General features: G+C 44.5%; 3 protein-coding genes across 3 annotated transcripts; 2 read left to right on the top strand and 1 right to left on the bottom strand.

Moving 5' to 3' along the window:
• Positions 1-194: 194 nt before the first annotated feature.
• Positions 195-1,968, top strand: Z519_07908 (uncharacterized protein; the record flags this gene model as incomplete). Its single annotated transcript, XM_016765638.1, has 6 exons — positions 195-478; positions 532-580; positions 638-869; positions 911-1,247; positions 1,303-1,811; positions 1,871-1,968. The coding sequence occupies 6 exons, from the start codon at positions 195-197 to the stop codon at positions 1,966-1,968; spliced, it is 1,509 nt and encodes a 502-aa protein (XP_016617683.1).
• Positions 1,969-3,227: 1,259 nt separating this feature from the next.
• On the bottom strand, positions 3,228-8,190 carry Z519_07907 (acetoacetate-CoA ligase; the record flags this gene model as incomplete). Its single annotated transcript, XM_016765637.1, has 5 exons — positions 3,228-4,229; positions 4,282-5,013; positions 6,046-6,463; positions 6,509-7,533; positions 7,582-8,190. 5 exons carry the CDS (start codon positions 8,188-8,190, stop codon positions 3,228-3,230), a joined length of 3,786 nt encoding a protein of 1,261 aa, XP_016617682.1.
• A 345-nt stretch (positions 8,191-8,535) lies between these two features.
• On the top strand, positions 8,536-10,568 carry Z519_07906 (uncharacterized protein; the record flags this gene model as incomplete). Its single annotated transcript, XM_016765636.1, has 3 exons — positions 8,536-8,858; positions 8,917-8,979; positions 9,029-10,568. The coding sequence occupies 3 exons, from the start codon at positions 8,536-8,538 to the stop codon at positions 10,566-10,568; spliced, it is 1,926 nt and encodes a 641-aa protein (XP_016617681.1).
• Positions 10,569-15,027: the final 4,459 nt, after the last annotated feature.

Raw genomic sequence — 15,027 nt, 5'->3', positions numbered from 1 at the left:
GCTAAAGAGAGATCTGCGAAGATGGGCCCTATTGAAAAAGAGAAGACTGGGACTCAAGCTTATAGAACAGCGCCCTTCAGTCAGCTTGAGCCAGGTATGCACACTATTGTCTGCTCTCCTGCTCTTCTTTCGGCCATGTTGTCTGCGCAATTAATCAGAATACTGTACAGCTGGGCTAACAGGGTGCTTGTGCAATGGCAGTTGAGACCCAGCGTGAAGGCACCTTCCGAACAGTCGAACTGTCCACCTTAGGTCTTCGACAAGAAACTCAGAGGGACATCGGACCTCTCGATACTATCTGCGTTGGTTGGAACATATGTAACAGCTGGGCTGGAGTGGCGGCGACCTTGGCTTTAACAATCGCTCAAGGTGGTTCAGTAACGCTCATTTATGGCGTTGTCGTCTGCTTCATAATGGTTGGATGCAGTGGATTGACCATGGGAGAGCTTGCTTCGGTCTACCCAACGGCGGGAGGGCAGTAAGTTTCATCTCCTTCCTCTTCTATGCGAGGATGCTCACAGCTTATTGAAGATATCATTGGACGTCTGTATTAGCTCCTCCAAAGGCTAGCCGTATCTTGGTATGTTGTCGACTGTTTGAAGGTTTCCCAGGCCACCTTTGCTGATTGCAGCGATAGAGTTATGCCTGTGGTATTACCAACGTTTACGCCTGGATTGCCACCACGGCGGGAATCGCCATTATCGTACCCCAAGTCATACTCGCTATGGTCATTCATTATCAACCTGATTACGTACCCCAGACGTGGCACTATTTTCTCCTCTATCAAGCCGTCAACTTCGTTGTTTGCGCGCATAACATCTTTACGTTGAAGAAGACTATGTGGATTAATGATGTCTCATGCAAGTATAGTATCCGCCGTCTACTACCATTGAACTGACTTTCGGGACAGTCGTCATTACTCTGACTGGCTTCGTTACTATAATTATTACCTGTCTTGCCCGGGCCCCCACAAAGCAGACTAGTGAGTTTGTGTGGACGAATTTTGTCAACGAAAGCGGGTGGCCTGCAGGCATCAGCTTCCTCACTGGGTTGGTGTCACCAAACTACATGTATGCAGGGATTGACGGCGCGATCCATCTTGCTGAAGAGTGCAAACAGGCGGAGAAAGTTGTGCCGAGAGCACTGGTCAGCACGCTGACGATTGGATTCATCACAAGCTTCATGTTCGCTGTCTCAATGACATACTGCATTACTGACTTCGACGCTGTACTTGGCACACCTACAGGGTATATAAGCGATCATGGCCGCATCTGTATGGAACACTTTGCTGATACAGGATAGATTTCCGATCTACGAGATCTGGCTACAAGCGACGCTATCCAGCACTGCAGCTACAATCTTCATGGCAATCCTTCTTACCGCGGCTACAGTAGCCCTCATTGCCGTTCAACAAACCGCTTCACGCCTAACGTGGTCCCTTGCACGAGATGAAGCTCTAGTGTGGTCCAGATTCATCGGTCATATCAATCCATCACTGCAAGTCCCAGTGTGGGCGCTCCTTGCCAACAATGCCATTGTCTTTATCATCGGCTTCATTTTTCTCGCCTCTTCGACTGCCTTCAACGCCTTCATCGGTACAGGTCTTATCCTGCAACAAGCGACGTACGCTATTCCGGCTGCTCTCCTGATATACCGGAAGCGCTCCTCAATATACCTGCCTATCAACAGGCCATTTAGGCTGGTCAGCCCCTTGGGATGGATAGTCAACTCCTGTACTGTGGTCTTTGCAATTGTAGTCTTGATCTTCTACGACTTTCCTGTCGTTATCCCTGTGAGTGGGTCGAACATGAGTAAGTCTCCCTCGAGCGTTCAGCTCACTACTCGTCACTTATCAACTAACTCAGTGTAGACTATACGTCTGCGGTGATCGGGGTCATGGCGTTATTCGCCGCCCTCAACTGGGTACTACATGCAAGGAAGTCATACCATGGCCCAAGGCTGGATTAGGGGGAGATACGAATTGTACCAGGGATGCCAGTGCTGCATCCCTCGAAACGGGACTTGAAAAAGCTCAGGAACCATTGCCAAACAGTGCGGCATATATCCTTCTTATTAGGGACCTACGCAACGCAGTAGGTACAGAGAATTAAAGTAGCTAAATGCCTTATTCAATATCACGTAGTTCTATTAACAACGACTCAACGCTTAAGAAAAAGGAAGAGTTCTCTCTCAGCCGATTCGGGTGAGAGGAAACTCTTATAGCTTCCTCCCTTTTCTGTTACGCGAAAAGGGTAGGGCGGCGTTAACCGATACCCTTGTCAACTAATATTCTTATACTTTAGCTCTCCTTAGCTTTTGCTTTCACCATCCTTTGCCTTATCCTTTTCTTCCTATACCATCCACCCGATTCGGGTGGAGAGCGTATGGTACTTGGGGATAACGGTGGGCTTGTGACACTTCTGTTTCATTGTATATTAGCTTTAAGATTTCGGAATTTCTTGAAATGACTCTTTCGCATTGAATTTCCCTTTCTAGCGCTATGAGAGAATCTCTATCGATGATTGCGGCTTTGGTGAATTAAGTATTCTTCGTCTCCCAAGCCCACAATATTCTATGGTCGAGTCTACATTAATTATGCTGCCAGTTTTGCTCATGATGCACTTAAGCAGACACCATGGTTATTTTGTTTAGAAGGCCGAAACCCTCTATCCCGAGGCGGCTCACTCGGCTCTCCACATAGGTGTTGGAACAACGCTGACAAATCGCCAATGACGCAGTATTTCACTGCATTCGTTTCAGTCCAGCAGGTCTTCTCACCTGGCCTGGCCTGTGCGCTGGCTACCAGAACAGCCGCATCTTGCACCGCTATTCCTTCATTTCCTCTCAATATCCAACGCTTAGCGAGATGCTATCTGTTGCCGGCTGTCTTATAAAACTAACCTTATTCCCTACTTGGGCACGGTAGGGACGTCTCTAGAAGCATAAGGGTCGAAGCTATTCAATAAGAAAGCTGAGCAAAGCGGCAATATGAACCAGATAGGAGCCTGCGGCAAAAGTGGAGCAGTTCCACATTCTTCAAACTCCGAATCCAGAGTGAAAAGTGCAAAGGATGCTCCAGACCACATAGGACTGACGACACAACCACACCATTATCGACAGATACCGAAACCTTCTGTTCGATGCCATGGATAAATACATGCAGCATGCAATGAAGCTGCGGTACCGGCGTATGTCCTTAGAGCTGATCCATACATATTCGATACCAATCAATTCATCAGGCCTAACTCCAAGTCGTCTATCCAGCTTCCAAAAGGGCCCAGGTCACCAAAAAAGGGATTGTACTGACTCGTAAGTGGAGAGTTGGCGTCCTCAGCACGAAGGTCTGGAAGGGGAGATGATTGAGTGTGGCCAAGGATATTAACTGAGCTTTTCCGACAATGTGTCACGCCAGCAGATCTTGAATGCACTGACGGTTGTACGGAGAGGGCCTCCTCAATATGGCTTTCCCCTTCTAGAAGCTGGTACTGTTTGCATAGCTCTGGACCAAAATCCTCAACGTATGGCGCAAACTTTGCAAAATCTCGGTCAGGTGCATCACCGAGACTCGGGCTCTGTAACGTGAGCCTCTTCATCTCGGCTAACACAGCCAACGCACCCTCTGCTGAGCCCCACCTCTTCTTCAAGTTCGTCAAAGATGATTGAATGATAGACAGCGACTCTTCAGCAGTCTCAACGAGAGAATTGTACCGCAATGCCAGCATTTGCGCGAGGCCAGCTGCAAATGCGTAAAATGTGAACACCGGTCCACAATGACAGAGCTCATCCCTGTTCAGGAGATCTTCGAATATTCCTGCCACGAAAGAGGATGCAACGAACGACATACTTATGGATTGCTTCCGTGCAGTTGAATGTCGAGACAAGATAAACAGAAGCACAAAATAGGGGACCAGGAGTTGTCTTCCCTCGAGATTATAGGTCCTTAACTGTCTCGGCGACCCATGAAAGAGATGGAATTCTGTTGGCAAATCTTTGATCCAGCGATAAAGCGCATTTTCCAAATAGGTCTGTGTTTTCACAGTCATAGTCTTCCGCCGGATATTTTCTGTTAAGTCTGCTAGGAGGCGAATGATGCCAGAGAAAGCGATGAATAACCGCGATTTGGTATTTTGGACTGGGAAGTCATCGGCTGTAAGAGGAACAACGTCACTGTCGTCAAGATTAACCGTCCTTGGTCTCCCTGTTCCTATAGAAATAACGTCATCGCGACACTGTCACTGGTCAGTAAGCCGTCAAGAGCATACTAGTAATGAGAGCAATTACCACAATTGACCACCATAGCCTACGTCGGAGGCTCTTGTTTTTTTGCGCAACAGAGTCCTTGTGTAACCCAATTTGGTACGCCAATCCAACCGCAATCCGAATCCAGAACCCGCTTGTACTAGTAGAGATGTGCTCGGGACCTGTGGGATTATACCACTGGAGCAGTGTGACTGCGATTATGGAGCTAATCGCGTCTCTCTCATGGCCCAAGATGAACAGCAACCTGCTTTTGCGATAGAAATCCTCAGCCGAAGCCGAGAGAACATTGCTTGATGCAACACGGCTGCCGGCCAGGAGTACGGCATTGAGCAATAAAGGAGACGATCTGTTGCTCAAAAGTGCTTCCACATCTGCGGGTTCCAGGATAGGTGTCCATGGCGAGCAGTACTTGAAGTAGCTATCGATGAGACTTGACAGGATCGATCTTTGCGGCAACTCGAACGCATTTTGTAGTTGAAGCAGCTCCAAGTCTCTCTGAGACAACCGAGAAGTAACACTCCGAACTTGTACCATTTCCTCGCGGAATCTGATGTCGTTATTCCCAATATAGTCGCTTCGGCCCACATGGGTTTCTGTAGCTGTCACATATTCAGGGGACTCTATGGCTTCTCTCTGCGGTCTCTGTCCAAAATTTTCTGATACTACCTCGATATCTGGGCTTTCCCACAGTCCCACATGCTGATGTACCGCGGCTTGGGTTCGGTTCTCTCCCAGAGCAACTGGGCGAAAACTCTGCGCCCCGGTCAGTACCGATTCTTCGTCACCCTTAAGGTAGCGAGAAGCTTCCTGGTTTTGTATGTTCGTATGGCTTGTTGATAAGTATCGTGGGCGCTTTCTTTCATGTGGTTTGCAAGGAAGCCCCCCTAACCTGCAATGGGTACATGGTTGACGGTGTGAACTGAGATCACATTTGATCTGCACGGTTCGTATCACTTCTCTTCATCTGACACCTTCGGGCATTCGGTACCTTTCTTCGATGGCATATACCACATGCTTTCCTTGTCCTGCTTGGTGCTAACATTTGTGTCGCGACTGCCTAACAGAGTACGGAGGTCCCTCTCAAAGATGTTTGAAATCGCCGAGCTGAGGAATATTTGAAACACTTAGTTCAGCTGAAGATACCTCCGATCAATTGTGGGGGTGCGGCTTACGCGGCGAGACATGGGTATCTGTAAAGACCCCTCTGAGCTTCATTGTACTAATAGAACCTTGATCCTCGTACGGAGGAAACCTAGTGAAATGACAGTTGCGATCCCCGCAGCCCGAGACAAATTGTAAACCATCCCCCCTCTTTTAATACCTTTCAGAGATCGACACCGTCGGGAAACTAGAGTTCGGCAGCTACACACGCCAATTTACAGCGAGCGGTGTTGCTGAAGCTTGTCCTTCATAAGAAATTTGATTATAAGTGTCAAAGCTCTTTCCAGGTGGAATTATGCTGTTCGGGCTCGAAAATCAAACTGATGGGTGATATCCTGGAGAATCGATATTAAATTGAGCAGGAAGGTTCGTACTCAGGAAGATGTGGCTATCGCAACGTATCTATATTGACTCAAAGTAGCGCTGGCGATCCTCGCAATTCCTCTAGGACTCTGTCGTCGATGGCTTGACTGCAAAAGCAGACTATAATACCAACATTGTGGAGGTACCCAACAGACAGCAGTGAAATAGAAAGAGGACAAGATCCGCTAATCACAGTCACTACCGGGTATGTAAAAAGCAGCACGACAAAGTCTCTGAACGATCTCATAACCTCGCGCGTACTCCCGGCTCGAGATGGTAGAAACGCCTGAAGGTCTCCAGGCAACCTGGATTTATCACGGTAGGGCTGGCCGTCTGTGGCAACTTCCCTGTTGAAATCACCTCTTTGACAAGCGTCTCGACTTTCTTCCCATTTAATGTCATCGGAATTTCCCTCACTTCGACCACAAAGCGTGGAACATGCCTTGGACTTAGGGACTGGCGGATAGTGTCTTTCAGTAGCTTTTCCAAATCGTCGGTGAAAGGGTGTCCGGGACGCATGACGACAAAGAGGAAGACAGACTCGTCAAAGTCAAGCCCTTGCCTCTTCCGGCCAACACACAGCGAGGCGGTAATCGTGGTCAAGAACGGTGCAGCTTCTGTGATGGAATAGATTTCTGCGGAGCCGAATCGTATGCCTTGGGGGTTAAGCACCCCGTCGCTATTGGAGTTAGCTTTGACTCCTTCGGAGAGCACGACAACGCACCTTCTTCCGTGTACTATCCACCCCTTCGTGACAGGATTTACACTTGCCCAATCATGCTGCGCCCAACACGGGAACGAGTATCGATTGAAATACGATGCTCGGTACTTCTCGCCTTGTGAGTCTCCCCACAGGTAGACGGGCATCGAGGGGAACGGCTTTCGGCACACAAACTCTCCTGCTTCGCCAGTGTCCTTGATGGAATGGCCATCAACCGGATCTGCTATATCCACATCGTGTCCGAGAATGGGCATTTGGATTTCTCCCGGGAAAAGTGGCCCAGCAGGGTCCGTCCCACACCAGGAGGTCACCAAGTCAGTTCCTCCAGTCACGCTTGTAAGATGCACTTTTAAGGGGAACACCTTATAGAACCAGCGATACTGATCTGACGCCAGATGGGATCCTCCAGTTTGGACCATTCGGAGACTCGAAAGGTCGTATTCTGTCATTGGCGTACAACCTGTTGATTCTAGCTCTTTGAGATATTTTGGAGAGGCACCCCAGTAGTTCACCTTGAACTTTTCGACGATGCTCAGCATGCTTTGAGGCTCTGGCCAGGTGGGGGATCCATCATATAAGACGAGGGTAGTCCCCATGGCTAAGTGGCCAACCATAATGTTCCAGAGGACCCAGGATGTGCTTGAATATTGAAAGACAACTTCGCCCGGCTTGAGTGAGTTGTGAAGCTTTCCAATCTTTTTGTGTTGTATTATTGCGCCGTGGCTGTGGACAAGGCATTTCGGCGGACCAGATGTTCCACTGGAGTATAAAATGTATAGAGGTGATGTGAAAGGGAGCCTAGCGAACTCTAGGCCGTCTGTGTCATTCGACCTTTCAAGGAAGTCTGAGAGGGGCGGGAAAGTCTCCGCAGCTCCTGTAGGTATAACGAATAGCTCTGGATTTGGTTTGAGTATTTTTAGGATTTCAGAAATCTTGGTGGTATTTGATCGCTGATGGCCTTTGTAAGTGCAGTGGCTATCAGCAAACAATATAGATGGTTGTACTTGTTGCAACCGAGAAATGCATCCCTACTCAAGTTAAAACGTGCCACAGGAGCTCTCATCATGGGACCATACCTCAAGTCCAAGATCCGGAGCGATCGAAATGAAAATGGCCCCGATGCTTGCAGAGGCAAGGAGTAAAGCAATTGACCAGACTGACGTAGATATAAGAGCAGCAATCCTATCACCCCTCCTAATGCCACTTCTAAACAGAGCACTCCTAGCTCTGCGCACATTGACCCTAAGAACTGACCATGTCCAGACCTCGCCATCGAGATGTTGACCCTCTCTTAACCCGATTAGGGCGGGGCACCCGCTGTCGATAAGCGGTTGGATCAATACGTTCTCCGCGTAGTTAATCGTAGCTCCTTCGAAGAACGGGGGTACTTCCGAAATGGAAATAGCTGGATTGTAAGCGCGCTCTATCCCAGGAGGCAAGGTAGGAATCAAGCCGATGAAATCCCAAAGATCAATCCAGAAAGCTTGAGGGTCTGTCACACTCCATTTATGGAGGTCGTGGGAGTCTCTTAACCGAAGATGGAATTTATTGTTGACATGCTCTCTGTAAATGTTCATAGGTATTTGGTTGGCAGGGGTTATTGGCTTCCATATAGGCGTGAGCAATGTTGAGTAGCATTTAAATCGATCTTGGGTAGGGCAGAGAACGTTTGCTGTAGAAGGCATTTTAATATCCACCCTGTGTGCTTTGAGGCCAAGAACACTTAGAAGTCAATACCTGCTTTTATGACCTTTCTTCCCAAGGCCGGCGTAGAGTATAGCACTCCTTAGATATCCGATTGAAGCCGTCAGTGTAGCTAGCCCGGCGTATTGTACTTACCGCGTTACGCCGGGGAACAACCCCAATAAGGTGTACTTATTTCTATTACCCGCTAAACGCCGAGCCAACGAATGGCCAAATAACGGCCCCTTTCGGCGCCCCTATATGGTAAGTTCAGAGGAGTATTTAGGGTCCGCAATCCCCTCAGAAAGTGGAAGGATTGTTAGATCATTAACGACAATCTCGCAAGCATGTCTCCTCTTAAGCCTTCCACTGTGGACAGTGGGTTCATCTTGGTTCCACCCTCTTTAGAGAATCCTTTCACATCGGATGAGTCGTACCAACGCGTTCTCGAGTGGTATCTCCCGTCAGATATCCTTGAAACTGTTAAACGCCATCTTACCATTTTTGCGGAGGAGGCTATCTCACAAGAGATCCATGAATTGATATCAAACGCGGAGTCGCAGCAACCATACATTAAGACTCACAATGTATGGGGTGCCCGTTACCCTTATGATCGATTGGTGACAAGCTATGGGTGGAGGGAACTAGGAAAATGGGGGTCAAAGAATGGGTGAGATCTATTAACAAGTACTCCGTCTCTTGATGATAGTTACTAATAGTTATCGAAGTGTAATAGCAATTGGGTACGAAGAGGAGTTCAAACAATACCGAAGGCTCGTTCAACATGCGTTGTGCGTCTAGTTGTATAATCTGCCTCCTGGGATAGCGCTGACGACGCAGTAACTACACCTTTTCTGCCTCTTCTGCGGTATTTTCCTGCCCTGTTTCGATGACCAGCGGAGCGGCGCGACTTGTATCCAAGCAGCTAAGCTCTGTGGCAGCTGACCACCCACTTCACGAGATTTATCGTCTTCTCACTGCTCGACAAGGGAATTGGATTTCGTCTCAATGGATGACTGAGAGACCAGGTGGCAGCGATGTACAGAACTCGGAAACTATCGCTGTTCACTCTCCGCTGCCTGAAAAGACAGGGCGCTATGGGAATATCGAAGAGGGGGACTATCTTATATCTGGGTTCAAATTCTTTTCGTCGGCTACTGACTGCAACATGGCTCTTATCCTAGCCAAAACAGAATCCGGCAAACTTAGTCTGTTCGTTGCGCCAACCAGAAAGACGGTGCTTATCAATGGGCAGAAACAGCAAGTGTCCAACGGTATTCGAATCCATCGCCTCAAAAACAAGATGGGCACCAAAGAACTTCCGACTGCAGAATTAGAACTTAACAACGTGAGAGCTCATCTTATTGGACCCCTGGATCGCGGAATCGCCACCATCGCACTTCTTTTGAATGTCACAAGAACTCATAACTTTATTACCGCATTGTCTTGCTGGCGTCGGGGCATGGCTATTGCGAAAAATTTTGCCAAGGCTCGAACCACTATTAATCAGCCTTTGTGGACGTTTCCAATGCACCTCCGAATGCTGGCGAATATGGAAGTAAAGCACAGGGGTGCACTCCAACTCGCTTTTTTCACCACCGCACTGTTGAGTTTCGCAGATAACGGATTTCCCCCAGAGCATATCCAACGAACTGGCTACGTACCTTTACCATCTCCAGGAGAACAAACAGAAATCATCCTGAGGACTCTGACTGCGACAGCTAAGGCTGTAATTTGCAAGACAGGCACCTTGTCGCTGCTGGAATGTCAGGAAGCTATGGGCGGTGTCGGATACATGGATGAGCCAGACGAGCCTGAATTCAATATCTCACGCCTCCTGCGTGACACAGCAGCCAACATGACATGGGAAGGTACCACTAATGTATTAAGCAGTGAGGTGGTCAGGCATCTCTTAAACAAGAATGGACACCATCTATCAACTTTCGGCGTTTGGATAAAGAAAGCAATTTCCCGAGTCAAAGATTCTGAGCTGGAAAGTGGGCTGAATGTCGCCTGGACCGAATTCTTCAAGACACTTAACAGCAGGCACGATGACCTGGTCTCTGCACTCGCGATGGGACGGCAGTTAATGTTCACCCTTGCATGGATTGTGGCGGGCACGCTGCTTACACTCGACGCTGAAAGAGATGCGAATGCTTCTGCCATGGAGATTGCGCGACGATGGGTTCTGGAAGGTGAAGGGAATATAGGCGATTTTCATCTTCCGAATGTTGTTAAAGTATCGGAGCGTGTGCTAACAATTAACGATCGAGATAAGATTAACTGGGATTGTCGAATAGTTTGGGGTTTTAATCTACCTAAAGATGCTGCAATAGGTTATCGGAAACTAGCTAACCCAATATATAGGTCTAAACTATAGATAAACATCGAAGTATTTTATTAAAGCTACTACCGTATCACTTAACGAGGTTAGACTCCTTAGTAATAGATTCTTAATAGCGTAAGCTAAGTATAAGAGATCTAAGAAATAAATAGTCGTTATTACTAAGAACGATATAATTTAATAGCTAATATAAATTAACTACGAAGAGAGTATAAACTATCTAGATATTAGGGACCTACGTGTTAGACACAGCCTTGGGAGAGACCGGTCACTAGTTGCACGGATGCGACTCATCACGCTTATTAGACACCTAGAATTGGCCGCGGAGAAACAAGGCTGGGTCACGTGATATGCCCTGTTGGCCCTGTTGGCTCTGTTGGCTCTGTTAGCACAGAGCGCACAGAGCGCACAGAGCGCGCAGAGCACAAGCATTATATATACACCCTCATTACCCTAGATAGTTACACTCTCTCCGTAGCTAACTCATGTTATTTACTGGACTATACAGTTCTTAGTAATAGAGATCCCTGCTCATACCTTGTGTCCTTCCTAACCAGCTCATGCTATTCTAGGATTGTTACTGAGAACCCTAACCTAGTTAGGATCAGTAGGGATCCTTAACACTTTGGCTACCACCCCCGTTGTGAAGGACAACCTCTATGAGCAGACCGAACCGACCCACCTCACCCATAGACGAACTTACACAACGTACTGCACGACTATCACCAAACGATAACGCGATGTCGACGACTATAAGTACACTAAGACCAACACCGAGCACCCTAAGGACTACGGCCAGTGCACCACCACCGGCGTATGGGACAAGCGTGGTAAGCTCATTAAGAGACGTGCCATTGATAGTTAGTAAGAGAAAGATTGGTAACCCATCTAAGCCCTTCAACGGCGTGGAATCTAAACTTATACCCTTCATTCACTATATAAATATATATATCCTAATGAACCTCACTAACTTCTAGAATAACTTATAGAAGATCCTTTTCATAGGAAGCTACTTCGAAGGAGATACTAAGGCATAGTGTAATGAAAGAAGTTGAAAGTAGTGAATAGCGTTATGATTAGCTAGGGCGCCGACTCTAGACTATGATTCTTCTTATATAGTTCTGGGGGACTATCTTTCATACAATACATAAGTAACCAAGTTACCAATAGAGAGGACTTCCCCTAGTTAAGTGTGCGCGTTGGGAAGAGACCATACCCACCGCCGTACGAGTTAATACCTATGGCTAGTAGCCTCGCCCTAGTTCAGTGATGCCACCAACAAGATCTTCGACGAATACTTATAGATGGGTGTCTCTCTACGAGCGGTGGGAGGAAATTACGAAAAACAACTAAAATAAACTGCTTACTAAACCAATAGAACTAAAGAACTACCTACCTACCTATCTAACTAAATCTAGAGAAACTAACTATATATATAGAACCGCTGCGCAGAGTATATCATTTAGATCACTGGCTAAGTAAGTCTATCCCGCTGTACGGAGCGGTTTACGCTGGCTATTTATGAAGACCGCTACTCGGGGTGCCTTTTAAGATTACTAACTATATATATTTACTGCCACTATATAAGGTGAAGACTAACGACTTAACGACTATTTAAACTATCTAAAAGAAATGAAAGAGAAGTATCTCCCAGGAATATAGGAATGCGTTTAACCCTAAAAACTCCTAACTTAAGAAGCTTAGAAGGAGTTAAAGAACGTAAATCTACTTAAGAAATAATAAAAATAAGCGGTTGAACTAGACTCGCTAAAATAAGCGAAGTTAGAGCGCTACTAACCGAGAAGTAAATCTAGAATTTTAATAAAAATTATTAGTAAAGATAAGAAAAAAGCTCAACGAGAAAGTTAGTAAAGAGATAAAGAGAAGAAGAGAAAAAATAATAATAAAAGTACTAAAAATAATAAAATATCTAAATCTTTTAGTTTCGTTATTAAGATTTTACACTATTTCGATTATAAGAGAAGAAGTAAGAATAATTTAATAAAGAAAAATATTGTCTACGGAAGAATTAAATAATAAAGAAAAGCTAGAGTCTTCTACGATATTAAGTATTAGCTTATAAGATCTATCGACGTTAAATTCGACGATATAATCGTTATATATTTCTTCTACTATAATATTAATAAGAGAAATATCTTAGAGCTTAAACGAGAGTAATAATCTTCTATACTTTAATAGAAAGAACGCTATCTTTTTCTTCGAGAAGTTTAAAGAACTATATAAATATAACTAGATTATATTAAGCGAAGAACGTATCCATAGATCTATTTACTTTATATTTAAAGTAAAGAAAGAACGCTATAAAAAGCTCGCTAAGTATAACGTAATGAAGTAAGAAAAGTTTAAAGAGAAGATCTTAAATGAATATAAAGATCGGAACGAAGTACAGCGAATAATAAGTATTTAATATCTTTAGGTACTCGCGAAACATCGACGAAAGAAGTCTTAAAGTCTAGAGCTATATCTTCGTTAATTTCGTAAGGCTACGACTTATCTAATTAGAACCGAAGTCGAGATTAATTATACTTACTATCGCCTTCTTTTATTAGAATTACTAAAGACTTATATAGATAAGATTCGAAAGAAATAAAATTTAATGAATCGAAAGCCGAAGAATTTAAACTTTTAGAAATACTAGAATTAAATAAAAGAACTATAGAATATTAATAATAAAAATAAGAAATTTACGTAAGGAGTACTTAACGAGAAGTTCTAAGAACTAGCGTACGAAAGGAAGACTCGACCCTTAGCCGTTCGAAAGAAAGAATCGTAAGAATAACGTCGTCGTAAGGACCGTACGAATAGTAAAACGAAGTTCGATAGAAATACTTCGTCGCTAGTAAATCGATCTCCTACTCCTAAGAGAAATAATTAATCGATGAAGGAATTATTCCGTTTAATGGGAGCACTAATACTATCGATCTAGACGTAGAACGCTATTACTCTAGACTTTATAACTCGACTAATTAAGGCATTAAAGAGCGTTTCTTAGGAAGCGATCTAACTTTTACGCGGCCAGTAATTCTAGAATCGTTCGGTTCGATTCGAAGAAATATCGTAGTACTATGGTAGATAATCTAGTCGACGAGGTTCGAACTTAAGTAGTTCTAAAGAAAATTATTTTCTTTATAATTAGTCGGGATACGTACTACGAGATAATCCTTAGTAAGTATACTAGAAAGCTATAGAAGCGTTATATCTTAATTCGAAATATAGAATCGCTCTTAGAAAGTTCCGAGATTAAGATCGTTCTTTATCTACTCTACTAATTCCTACGAGAGAGATAAAGATAGAAAGATTAGAATGAATTGCGCGAGAGATCGATAAGAATTCGGGAGTTACGTTCGGATGGCCTTATAGTATACGAGACTTTAATTCTACGTCACTAGAAGCGAGATTAAGTATTGTTTACGTAGTCGGATCGAGATTTAATTACGCTACTCTAAACGACTTCGAAGATAATTTCCGTGTCTCGAATACTATAAATTTAAAAGAAATTCGTATAAATTAGCTTTAAAGTGAAGCTTACGTAGATACTCTAGGAAAGCGCTTAGCCCCTTAATAAGACGAATATATATAAGCGAAACACCCTCGGATTAAGGCTTACGAACCCTCGGTAGAAGGACCGAGACGATATACAACGCGACGAGCGAGATCTAATAGAGAAATCGTATATAACGGAATCGTAGATAAATCGCTAGATTCGATTAGCTTAACTAATTAGAGACCGAGAATTTCTCTATATAATGTATAGAATGAGCGGTTACGTAACCCGACCTTCTAGAATACTATAATAAGAGATTCATTAGGGTCCTCTTAGCCTCGTTAGATATTATTACGTCCCCGGACTATAAAAGAGACTACGTACGAACCGCCTAGACCTAGGCCTCTTTAAAAGATATTATTATAGAATCTAAATAGTGCCGGAAAGATCGTAAATTATTTATTAAACTAAGAGATCTTAATTCGAATGAGGAACTTACTATCGATAAAAGAGATTCGGGACGAGTAATTCTTCCGTAAACATTGGTATTACGACGAAGATAAGTAAGAGCCCGTTTATTAGGATTATATTTCGAGAGGTAGCGGCGTAAGACTTACGTAAGCGAAAGGGAAATCTACTACTAAAGTCGATACGATGTAAATAAATTTATTAATGAATCGCTCGATTCGTCTAAGACTATACTATAGTAAGTATCTCTATCTATCTATGAAGATAAGAGGCCGATATAAAGACTCCTTATTAAATACTAAAGCCGAGATTAATCTAATGACTCTCGCCCTAGTTAAAGAGATAGAACTATCTTAATATATATAAAAAGCTAAGTTTATCTACGACGTCGTAGACTTTAACGGCGATCGAGAAAAGTTTATAGAAATGATTGAAGATTTTATAGTTAGCATCGCTAAGATCGAGGTCTTAATAAATATCTATATAACGAATACTATGGACCTAACGTATCGTTTCTTTATA

Source organism: Cladophialophora bantiana, assembly GCF_000835475.1.
Source record: "Cladophialophora bantiana CBS 173.52 unplaced genomic scaffold supercont1.12, whole genome shotgun sequence".
Lineage (NCBI taxonomy): Eukaryota > Fungi > Ascomycota > Eurotiomycetes > Chaetothyriales > Herpotrichiellaceae > Cladophialophora > Cladophialophora bantiana.
Note: the sequence above shows the minus strand (reverse complement) of the source record. Positions and strands in the feature narration are given on the sequence as shown.